The 12,960-nt window shown below is 42.5% G+C and overlaps 1 protein-coding gene across 2 annotated transcripts in view; it reads left to right on the forward strand.

Moving 5' to 3' along the window:
- LOC126539585 (latrophilin Cirl-like) overlaps positions 1–12,272 on the forward strand; it is a 398,662-nt gene extending 386,390 nt beyond the window's left edge. For both annotated transcript variants that reach the window (XM_055075600.2, XM_050186470.3), the window contains exons 19-20: positions 8,864–8,945; positions 10,708–12,272. In XM_055075600.2, the coding sequence (XP_054931575.1) occupies positions 8,864–8,945; positions 10,708–11,249 (624 nt within the window). In that variant the 3' untranslated portion in view covers positions 11,250–12,272. The remainder of the gene's footprint in view (positions 1–8,863; positions 8,946–10,707) is intronic.
- The last annotated feature ends 688 nt before the right edge of the window (positions 12,273–12,960 follow it).

The raw sequence follows: 12,960 nt of genomic DNA on the forward strand, positions 1-12,960 counted from the left end.
GGCATCCCCTTTCTTATGGATTAAGATTATGTTGGTGTTCTTTCAAGATTCCACCGCCGTATCACCTGGCATCATATGGTTCTGTGGAGTGTGTAGTGCAACCAACAATAGCAAAGCTGAAGAAAGCAGTACGTGGGACCTTTTAGTGCCAGCTTGCCTGCATCCTTCTGAACTACCAATCAACGCCGCATGAGACTATTGGATGCTCACTGGCTGAGCTGATGATGGGAAGCAGGCTGAAGACAGTGTTGACTACTGCATCCTGACATGAGGTCGATAGTCCTGACAAGGTAACTAAAGCAGAAAGTGGCGCTCGAGAAGGTAGCTTGTCCAACGCCGCTCGTGCAACCAGGGGACGTTGTCTAATGCACAAAACTTTCGATACAGTCCACCCTGGCTTCTAGCGATAGTGACTGCTACATTGGGCGACCACATCGCTGATGTCACAGTGCGCGATAGGTGATCCTGGAGGTGACATCAAGAGCACCTGCACCCTTATTTTGCCATACCTGATGTGCCTCTGGCTGCTACGGCAAATCCGCAGGGCTGCCCATGTGATAAGAGTTCACATGGCCAACAGGAACCTGCCGGACAACTGCATCTGAGCACCAACTGTGAGGACGGAGCTGCGCAGCATGAAGCTCAACTTAGGGAGGGTTCAGCAGTGGACGTGCCGAATGTTCCATCACTCTCCATTTCTGTGCCACACACACCGCCCGTGCGAAAAAGCTCAAGGGCTAGGCGATCCATTCTGCACTATTTGCCGTGAGACCTTCACCTTCTTTGTGTGGATATGGAGGAGTGTCGTGTTTCCAGAGGAGAACTGAAGATGGCGACACCGCACCATCTCATTGGCTAATGGCATGGTTCGCAGAGCGCGCAAATGGGAATAAAGCCAGTTGATCACCAGAGTCTGTGTCGGCTGGTTGTTGACTCTCGTCTGCCTCTTACACGTGGGGAATTGAACATCACAGAAAGTCGACTGTATATCTGTTTGATTCGGTGCTCGAATTGAATATACATAGTTGATATTTGAAACACCAAATATTTATCAAACTGTCCCTAGTGAAAATCCTGAACTGGGAACTCAAGTGGTTACAACTGGTATTAAGTGGTTTCATCTGGTAATCAACTGGTCCCAGTTGAAATACAACTGGTACTCTACTGGGTGCCTACTGGGAAGCAAGTGCTCCCAGTTGGAGGCAAAGTGGTAACCAACTGGTTCCAGTTGGAGGCTGAGTGGAAACTAACTGGTTCCAGTTGGAGGCTAAGTGGAAGTGAACTGGTTCCAGCTATGAGCCAACTGGGCATGTTATTTCCATGTACAGACCAGTTGGCCAGCAACTGGTCCCAGTTGGACCAAGTAGAAATCAACTGGCTCGACAGTTGGGCACCAACTGGCCATGAAATTTTCAGGTAATAGACCAGATGAGCAGTAAATGTTCCCAGTTGGTAGCCAAATGGGCGTATCGTATCACAGTTTACATGAAGCAGTTAACCTGTAACTTCACTTTATGAATCTCAAAATGGGTAGTTCTTATTCCTATAATGATAGTAGTATTCTACATGCATCTAGATGGAACTGACACATGCACTATGAAAGTTGCCATTGAATGATCTTAGCACATTCAAATTGAGAAAAAGTGCATATTATTTTATTGTGGAACATAAACTGCGCATTCAAGAATGCAACTTAAGTTGGAGCTCGTGCTTGACTTTGACGCCTGGCACGAACATGCCCAGGACGGTCATTGCGTTTTCTCCGGTGCAATCACAACAGGCATAATTTAAATCAAGTCAAACATGGGCTGCAACTTAAGTTGCGTTCTTGAATAAAGGGGCAAGAGGGTGCGAGGTGATGTATCTAATATTTGCAGATGAACCCGCATTGTCAAGGCCCCTGTATGCAGTTTTTCTTCTGCGGGAGCGAGCAAAATAGTAGTACAGGGGGCACAAATATTTTTTCAGTATAATCGAAGGCTAGGTATCTGTCAAATTTCAGAAAGGGCCAGCCCTGTGTCAAGACATACACCTATATGTCTGTTTTCAGATAATCAGCACCGACATGCAAGCACTCGAAAAAGGAAAAAGTGAAACAGCAAGGGGTTCATTTTTTTTTCGTCCTTCGACTAGTACACATATCTAGCACACAGCCCAAATTTTAATGGAGCTGTGGGCACAGTAATGGCCTTGGGACAATGTTCCTGCTTAATGCTCATGTGACACCGATGCTCATGTGCCACCGATCTGATGTTATTATTACATGGTTAGAAGCTTGGCTTATCTGTCACATTCTATCAAAAATATTTCTGTTATAAATGCTCTTGGTAGTACACTGGTTCTTTCACTTTGCTCATAATGCTACCATTTTATTAAACATTGTGTTCAATGAGTCGAGACAACACGAATCGAGATAACCCCACTGATGGAATGATTTCCTATCACAGTGGCTAAAACGAGCCATGTTTTTCTCATTAAACGTAGATTTATATTTTTAATCTATCACTAAAAGTCACGAAAAATGACCTTTGGTGCCCCACGCAGCAAAAACATGAAGCTGCGTAAGAGGTCCACCACATGACCTTCTACTAGTGTATGCGGTTCCTGGTCTCTTTATTAGTATTGAAATACAGTATACTCTTTATTATTATCAGTTTTTTCTGATGTGCAGTATGCAGATAAGCCTTCGTTTGTAGTGAGCAGAAAAGTGGCGCTGTTCTCGCCCTCGTTTTCGTTGAGTTGGCTTTGCTCTTCTATCGACAGAGCAACGATGACGGGGGCCAGCCAGCCATGACGTAGGCATGTACTTTGGGGAAAAGCACAGTGCAAATATAAGAAAGGTGTTTACAACAACGCAAACTTATTGCACAAGCTTTTTATTTTCAAAAGTGGTTGAAAAGGGCAAAACATTGGTGGTTAACCACAGTTACACTCACTCCTGTGAAAGCAGAAGGATGGGCAGCTTTCACAATTTGCGAGGCACGCTGTCAACATTGCTATCACTTCTTAGCATTGCTGGAGGAGGGACTCTTACTTTTTTAGAGGCTGCTCAGATCGAAACATTCTGCTTACTAAATATCCACACGCTTTTGGAAGTAACCGTTGCAGATGTAAACACTACCAAAGGTGAGCTTTGCATCGCACCGTAATAAACTGGGTCCTTAGAAATTGGTTGTCAGTCCCTTTAAGAGGTAGTGACAAAACAGTTTCTCAAATATTATAATCACTGCAATATAGGAGCTCATTTCAGTGCTTAGTGCTCTAACATTCTCTTGTTGTTGGTGGAAATTTAAGTGTTTTAAGTAAAAGCTTGGGAAAATTGATTCTGCATTGAAAGAAGTTGTCTCTATATATTCGAAAACTATTTGAAGAGCATTCATTTTCAACTTGGTTTCAAAATCTACTATATTGTCATACCTCTATAACTGAAAACTTATAGCATCGTCAGAATGTGCTATGAATCCGTTTTTAGATTCACAATATAGTAATGATACTAGCTACTTCTTGGTATGATTAATTCTGTCTTATTTGATATATATATATTCTAGTGAAGTTTATTCTTCTTTTCAAGGAAAAGAGGGGACCAGGACAAAAGGCGGTAAGGCCTGACGAGGCCCCAGTACCCGTACAGTTGGCAGTAATAATATAAAGGCAAAAAAAAGAATGTGCATAGAAGGTGCGACAAATATGTCAAAACAACACTACAATGCACATAGTGAAACGTAATTAGGGAAAAAGACAAACATGTGCAAGGTAATACGCAAGCACTCAAAGTCATACATGTACAAATACAATGCATACATGACTGGTGAATTAAGACACGAAAAATGCGAGTACAGTACTTGTCCGCAACAAAGATAGATAGAGAGAAACATATGTATAAACAAACGGTAGATTACATTTTTTTACATTAGAATTTCGCCTTCAATCAAACGTCATTTCGTGTTTTTCTTGAACGCATTTTCAGATAAAAAGAAATCATCAGTAGAGGGAAACTTGTTGAGGGTGTTGGGTACTTGAAAATTTAGCTTTTGTCTACCATAATTCGTGCGCATTCGCAGAACTCGTAGTTTTATCTCACGAAGGTTGTAATTTATGGTACTGTCAGTAACAGAGTACAAGCGGTTTCGATTAATGTATTGCAACAGCCGTAGAATACACACTTGGTCAACTTGTAGTATGACATGTTCAACAAACAAGGGTTGTGTACGTAATTTTTGTGGTGCACCGTAATAGCCCTCAATAGCACGCAAGGCTCTTTTTTGTAGCAGTAGTAGTTTATGGTAATTTGAAGACGTAGTCATACCCCATATAAGATTACAATATGACAGTTTTGAGAACAATAGTATGTTATACATTGACACCTTTAGCCAAACAGGCAAGAGTTTAGAAATCCTAAAAAGCAGGCCAACAATCTTGATTAGCTCAGAAGCAAGTTTTGGGACTGAGAAATTTTTGAGAAGAAACCTGACTGATTTTTGTATTATCTTAATGAATCTGTATAGAATAACGTTCCACAATGTCGATCGCCTTGAAAAGAATATATTTTTTTTTATTTATACTTAAACTAAGCTTATTTGCATGTAACCAATCATGAAGCTTCAGTAAATAAGTGCAAACCCAGGGTGTCTACCAAACGTCATCCGCCATCTCCTGTCACAGTATGTGCACCGATATGCCTAATAAGCATGCTGGTAGGCCTTTTCGGATGTGCCTGTGCCGATTCGAGCCTTTAATGGCAGTAAAAGACATGGATTCCTTTTTGCGGACTACCCGATTTTACGGACGTTTTCGTGGCCCTTAAGGAGTCCGAAAAATCGGACGTTGACTGTACAGCTGACGAAAAAGATGCTTCGAATGGTCCGTGGGGTGAACGCACAGTAGAAGGAGGATGAGAACAGAAAGGACCTACGCATTGACGAATGAACGGGAAAGGAAGCCTGCCGGACACTTTTTTCAAGGAGCTTGAGCTCAAAAAACAAAGTGTTGGCAGATGCTGGGATGCACGTGTTCGTCATCCAAACCGAAATAAACTCATTAAAGCACTGAAACGTAACACTGAGGTGTTGTGCGCGGGCTGAGAGTATGTCAGGAGAGTTGAGGTTGACACACCAGCTGTTGACAATCTCATTTGTGACAAAGTTCGGGCTTCACACCAATGCTTGCTGTAAATTGATAAAAGTAGCTCATATCACCTTCAGTCACGGCGTGCACATTTGTAGACGCGATCTATTTTTGCCATTTCTGTGCAGTGGTAGCAAGGAATTAATAGAGCATGAACATTAAGCTTACGGCAAATTGAACATTCTGTTAACCTAAATTACTTCCATTTTACTTCTGAGTGATATGTATCGTTACAGAGTATCACTTTGGTGAAGGCACTACCATGTTTTATGTGACGCTTGATGTGGGACATGTCGGTAGCAACCTTGAAATATATATATATTTTTTTCTTTCTTGAAATGCTTGAGGCTAATGAATAACCTGTGCATGTTATTCAAGCGGGGGATTTAATCTTTTTTATGAAGAAATGTAGCATGACTGACTTTACAATATTCAAATATTTAGTTGCTCTGTAGTTATAATGACTCATCATAAGATGCTCAAAGAGTCATTCTATCACCTTGATTTGCTTTCAGTGGAGTCTCAAGCACCACCTATGTTTCACACATATTTATCAACAGTCGATCATAATTCGTGACTGAACTGGATATTTTAAAACATTCATTTATGTATGCATTTCGTTTTTATTCATATTTGAAAATGTTCCACTCGATTTGCAATGAGTTTTACCATTATTTTTCAAAGTTATTTTATTTGCTGTTAATTTTACTAACCCCTCGCTACAGATATTTTTAATAAAATAAATGATACACCTTACTATTCAAACTGGATTAAGTCGTTTCTTAGCATGCTTACTAGAGAGTGACAGCATCGGGCGACATAGTGTCAGCCTGTGTTGATGTCAAAGTTCTGTGTCACTCAGGGAATTTTGCAAAGGCACTCAGGGAAAACCTGGAAAACACAGGGAATTTGGAAATGTCAACTTGGTAGACACAGTGAAACCATACTTTGGAAGGCGGGTAATGAGCGGGAAGAAAAAGATTTGTGTCATCAGCGTACATTACCAGTTCTGGAGAATTATATATATATATCGGCTAGGTAATTGATGTATGTAATGAATAATAAGGGCCCCAGCATTGATCCCTGCAGGACACCATGTATTATTGTCTATGTATTGGAGGAGATGTTATTTGTTTGTACATATTGGGACCTATTACTCAGATAACTTCTCAACAGGTCCAGCGCAATACCGTGAATCCCGTAGTCACAAAGCTTCTTAAGGAGAGTATCAGGATGTACGCAATCAAGGGCCTTGCGAAAATCTAAAAGTAGGCCAAGCATACATTTTTTACATTCAATATTATATATGCCAGACAAAAACTGGGAGTATGAACAGCACAACTGCTGATAATGTGAGCCACTGTCACAACTGTGGCTTGGCAACTGAGAGAACAGTGACAGTGACATTTTGCAGTTTACCGCTAGTTGACCACCGTTTCTGGTCGCCATAGTTGTGGCCCACTGACAACATCACTAAGGGGTGTTTCCTTCAGGCTTGACAGTTGCATTCCTCGTGCAACAGCTTTGCTGTTGAAAGCCATTGTGTCGAAGGCAATTAACTAGTACCTTTACTGTATTGTTCATCTAAATATAAGTATGCATTACACACAAATACTGCTATATCTTTTACTACAATGTAGTGTCTATTTTGACCAGTTTAGAAGTTAATTCATTATTATCATCATCAGCCTGGTTACGCCCACTGCACAGCAAAGGCTTCTCCCATACTTCTCCAACTACCCCAGTCCTGCCCATGCCCATTTCTTTTTCTTGATTTCAACTAAGATGTCATTAACTCGCGTTTGTTCCCTCGCCCAATCTGCTCTTTTCTTATCCCTTAATGTTACACCCATCGTTTTTCTTTCCATAGCTCGTTGCGTCGTCCTCAATTTAAGTAGAACCCTTTTCGTGAGCCTCCAGGTTTCTGCCCCGTACGTGAGTACTGGTAAGACACAGCTGTTATACACTTTTCTCTTGAGGGATAATGGCAACCTGCTGTTCATGATCTGAGAATGCCTGCCAAACGCACCCCAGCCCATTCTTACTCTTCTAATTATTTCAGACTCATGATCCGGATCCGCGGTCACTACCTGCCCTAAGTAGATGTATTCCCTTACCACTTCCAGTGCCTCGCTACCTATCGTAAACTGCTGTTCTCTTGACTGTTAAACATTAGTTTTCTGCAGATAAATTTTTAGACCCACCCTTCTGCTTTGCCTCTCCAGGTCAGTGAGCATGCATTGCAATTGGTCTCCTGAGTTACTAAGCAAGGCAATGACATCAGCGAATCGCAAGTTACTAAGGTATTCTCCATTAACTCATATCCCCAATTCTTCCCAATCCAGGTCTCTGAATACCTCCTGTAAACACGCTGTGAATAGCATTGGAGAGATCGTATCTCCCTGCCTTAATGGCGAGCGGTAGAGCATTAGTCAAAACCTGGAGAGACGAGGTACGCGTCGTGCGAAAAGTGCCGGCGATTGTAAGAAGAGTATGTTGTATAGAGGTAATATTGAGTTTAAACTGTGACGTAGGAAAGGTTGGCCACCAGACAGGAGAAGCATATGTTATGGAAGGAAGCAGAACCTGATTATAGGGGAGACAGAGAGCAGAGGGAGGCAACGAGTAGTGCATTCTAAGGAACAGGAGAACACGGGAAGAAAGAAGGTTTGCTTTGGTACGAAGATATGTTACATGCGCATTAGAGGTAAGATGTGTGTCAAAGATGACACCAAGAATTTTAATACTAGACTGAGATTTGAGGGCGATACCATTAAGGCGAATGGGAAGACGGGTGCGTGAAGAGGAAGAGGAGTGACTATTGGGGAAGTAAAGGAAATACGATTTGTCAGTACTGATAGTGAGTTTAGTGCTCTTTGCCCCGGTCGAAATGAGATTGAGAGTGAGAGATGCCTTAGATTCTAAGGCGCGATGATTGGCTGCAGAGAGCACGATAACAGTGTCATCGGCGTAGGCCTGCGCAAACACGTCCGGGGGAAAGGGGAAGTCAAATAATCCGTAAATAACAATATTCCACAGCTGCGGACTGAGGTGACCCTTAAGGGCTGCACAATGTAGGCGTGGCAGACACCTCACCAGCCTGTGATCGGAAAGTGACCATGCGATTCTCTAAGAAGGATTTTTGGAGAAGTACAGGTTAGAAGGACAATTATGGGAGCGTAAAAAGTGAGAGGTGCACCGGTGGCATAGAGGTAGAGTATCCACCTCGCGTGCAAGAGGACCGTGGTTTGAATTCCGGTGCTGCGCAATTTTCCACCGGATAAAAAAAAAATCTGCGTGTTGATAAAATTGCATAAACAGGCCTGGAGTGCGACCTGATCCCGGTGACCAGAACCGGTAACGCACTCCCTCACCAGAGCAGGATTGGCCACCCTGGTGCAGTACTTGGCCACAACCTCCTATATGCATACAAGTTAATTAGCATATATTTAATTGTGTGTCTTATTACATAATAATGCCTAGCAGTGCAGCTGAAGTTATCCGAAAAGAATCACTTAAATGTCTTGCCTGCCCTATGTATTTAGGTGTTTTTGTACACTTTAGCAGAAGTACATTGTACTATGTCTTTGTTGTAAACAAAGACTTAGCAGCACCAGTGTTAATTGTCTTGTTGGCTATGAGTGTTAGAATGCAGGCCACCATAGAATCAGTTTCAGCTTTCTGTAACCTTGTGTTATGAAAAATGTTCACTGCAATTCCTCCTTTTTTTCCTTTGCAGCTTGGAAGTCAGTTTTGGTGTCCGCCCAAGAATCTGGACTCCATTGTTACGCAATCATCCTCAGTCAGGTCGACCACACTAGGTATGCCACACTGCAGGGAAACTATTTAGAAAGTTTGATTGGATATGCAAATAAGAAGTGAGTGAAAGAAGAAACCAAGGTAGTATTGTTTACTATAGCATGCAAGGAAAGGTCTTGATTCATACTGGAGTCCTGTAATAAGGCAAATGTCACATTTATTAGTTATGCACTTGAACCTGACCTCATTGTGGTGCTGTGGTACTTGAACTTTAATTTGGGTTTACTTTTTAGCAGCTGACAGTGTCCTTTGCTCGTGTATTTTCAAGAGGAAGCATTACCTCAGGAGTTCCCATTTAAATATGTGAAATCGTTTTGCTCAGCATTAACTGCACCAAATACAATGAGGTTAGCTACTACTCGTCGGGAAAAATATTGATCCATGAAGCGAGAAACTTTACAAATTGGTGTAAAGAAGTTATGAATTTTGAAAATATCAACTTTAAAAAGTCAGTTTTATAGCGATTTTTGGCTTCCTTAGACTCATATTCCCCCCACGCTAAATAGCATTTAGCCTGGTTAATCATTCTTTCGAAACTCTATTTTCATTTATTATTAGAAGAGAAAATAAGCATCAAAGTTCTACTTGTTTACTTTATTTTCTGCCGAAACTCCAGCACTGGTACTCTGAGCTTAATGTCACAAACTTCAATGTATATTTTCGTGTTTGGGCTGTTGTGGCACAGTTCTTGAAAAGTTAAGTCATTTATAATAAATTGTATAGTCTGTGTTAACTGTTAATAAAATTGACTGTGCACAAGTGGACACCCTCAATATTCAAGACCTTATAGCAAGATGGCACGGGAACTTGCATTGCCACCTACTGTTTATTTCTGCATTTGTATTTTCTTTCCCTGGCTTACCAAGCCTCCTCTGACGGTATGAGTGGCTTTCTTGCTACTCTATTTTCATGTAGAGATTATGGGAAATAGTCATTTCATTAAGCTCAAATGAACAATTTGCCCTTGTCATGCACGCAAGCACCTGAGTGCCCAGAAGTTTATATACTGAGTGTTAGCCTCAGTGCTGTGTCTGTCTTGTCTCATTCTACATGCCATCTAAATACCGTGTGCCATCTATGGCCCAACAGCAAACTCTCATGATGTTTGGGTTCTCCCCTAGCCCTGCTTCTTCCAGAAGAAATGCGTCACTACCCACTATAGTGCTGTGCTCTTGACACCTTCCTATTCTATCCATAGAATTTTCTATTAATTTACTAGAAGTGCCAATTATGGCAAACCAAAACATGGATTTACTTCAATTGTGTCCTTCAGTCTTCAAATAGCTTTGTAATTTTGCAAATTCATTATTTTCGACCACATATTGCCTTGTAAACCCAACTATTTGCAATGATTATGCACGCGCATGCCTTGCCATGTTTAGAAACATATGAGTGCTTGGAAATTGATAAAGATAAAGCCTAATCACAAGAACATTTGGAGCCGCAAGTACAAATTCAATCGCCAGCGCCAGAGTTCTCTCTAGCAATTTTTGTAGAAAATTCTGCAATTCTGCCCATCCTAACAGAAGGGAGAGCATGGAGTTTCCTCCATGGTTGACACCACCTATTTTTCTGATTGCGGCCACGGCCTCCGAGGTTGCATCAGCCTGCCTTGGAGGCCATGATGCGGCATGCATGTCATTTAGAAATTTTGTATTCAGACAGTGTTTTGCAGTCATACCTGTGAAACTGTACACCTTGCATGTTTTCTTTTCCACTTCACCCTGCATCTGATTAATGAAGAAATGTCTTGACTCTTCTCAGATCGCCCATCCACAAGAATGCCTGTCTGCCAGGCCCTCGACACGCGCACAACTCCTCGGGCACGCGATGCCATTTTGGTGCTTCCCCGGCAGAACGGCGGCGGTGAGGTGGGCTCCATGGCGGACGACTGCGACGGCAACGAGCCGCATCCGCCGCCGTATGGCCACTACCGCGGCCCAGACGTGTACCTGGACCACATTTACGAGACCATCGACCAGGACGAGCCTCCTGCACCGAGCTTCAATGTGCTCAGTCGGGGTCTCGACGAAGAGTGCCACTCGCGAAGCCGCTCGGATGCCAGTAGCCACCAGTCAGGCTCGAGCCTGGGCTGCGACCGAAGGCCTCTTATCCGGCATGCATTCCACCACCACCAGCAAACAGACCCCACCATGGACCTCGCCTCTGCCGATCCGGCGCTTGTAATGGCGGTCTTTGAAGGCGACCGTGTTAAGTGCAGGCTGCAACCGGTTGACGGCAGGCCAACAATACCCATGGCCAAGCACCCCTGTCAACCATCAGCACACCTCAGCACGGATTGCTGACGTCTCGTGTAACGCATGCGCATTCAGCAATATTGGAGAGCTCATCAGCATTGCCTGCAGAGGATAGCCAAGAATCGTTCTGCTGAGGCTTGCGACTGGCAGTGCAGGACACCTTTTCGTCCCAGTGACAGCGCGTGTGTTTTTGTGTGTGCATGTGTGTGTGAGTGTGTGTACACGTGATAGCCTGTACATAGCTGACACTTCTTTTTATTTTATTTTTTTTTAGAACACAATTTACTGCACAAGCCGGCTGTGCTTTTTGTGTTGTGCCAGGTGTGAGATGCACCAGACTGGCCAGTGTTTTTCCGCAAGAGGCAAATGTGGCATTTGTTTCACCGAAAGTGTTCTGTGGTTACAAAGCAACACTTTTGCTTTGTGGATGCTCAACAGCCGCAAATGCTGCCCTTCCAGTTTGCGCCAACGCAACTTTAATGTGACACTTCCATCAGTGACAGTTCCTAGGTTCTTTTCTCTCTTTCTATTTTTAATATATATTCAACCGTGCAAGACATTCAGGAAAAAAGGGACCCACTCCTTTCATGTCTTGCTCACAATGTGCCAGGCTAATGGAATAGCCACCAATTTTTTTTTTTTTATGGTTTGCTTTTGTGTGTGTGCAATCTTTCATCAGTCACCACCGTCCTCAAAGCAAAGTTTGGGCTGTCAGAACAGGGAGGTTGTGTCCAGAACCACTGTTCAGTGCTTTTGTGATTTACGCCTCAATGTTACCCATCGTTAGGTGTTGTTTGGAAAACGCCCTAGTCGTCTCAATTGCAGCATTAAAAAGTGAAAAGCACTGTGATGGTTCTGCATTCAAATGGTTGTATTAAATGTGTTTATCAGCCTTTCCCCACGCACTCCTGTGGATGTTAAGGTTATGTGCGTGTTTATGTCACAACTGTGACAGCAGACTTATGCATGAACGTGTTCTCTATATTTTTGTTGGAACAGTGATTTCATGAAGTGCATTTGTTTAAAAAAGGCCATAATTTATTGTGTTACTAATTAAAAATTCATGACAGATATGGTTCTGTGCTGCCTATTTTTCTTTTTGTCGAGTACCATGCAAAACAGTATATTTTTTCCAGCACACCCGATAGACCCTTGTGAATTATTTGTCGCATGTGCATCAACACATTCATATTTGCCCGACTAACAGCAACACTTGCCAGCACTCTTAGCATCAGTCATCTTTGAAACAAGGATTGTGCATGCACATAATTGTACTGGCTGGTTTTATAAAGGAAGTCATGTTTACAACTTGCATTGAGTAAAGTGCACAAACTGTGCACAATGTGCATTGACTGAAATATTGCCCGTGCTTTTATTAGTTTGGGAAGCTATGTTTCATGAAAGTTAGACACAGTATTTAGAGCATGCCAGGTAGCCAACTTGCATCTGAAGTTTGTGTGGCGACACTATTGCAGCCTTGGATATGTATTATTTTTGGAGAATCGAGTGCTAAGCATTTGGCGCATGGACATCAAGGTTTATAGATTGCCGCAACTTCATCTCATTTTTCTTTAACATTTTCTTTTTATTCGTACATTTCAGAAGATGCACACAAAGAGGCAAAAGGTGATTACCTGTCTCCTCGCTGGGACTATACTCCCTAGTATAATGTGATAATGTGTTCTTCTCTCACTTAAGAGGAAGCTTTAGCTTGGGCTTAACTCCGACGTGGCCTATTCAAGTACATGTAAAACACAAA

The sequence above is a fragment of the Dermacentor andersoni genome, chromosome 11 (assembly GCF_023375885.2).
Source record: "Dermacentor andersoni chromosome 11, qqDerAnde1_hic_scaffold, whole genome shotgun sequence".
In the NCBI taxonomy this organism is placed as follows: Eukaryota; Metazoa; Arthropoda; class Arachnida; order Ixodida; family Ixodidae; genus Dermacentor; species Dermacentor andersoni.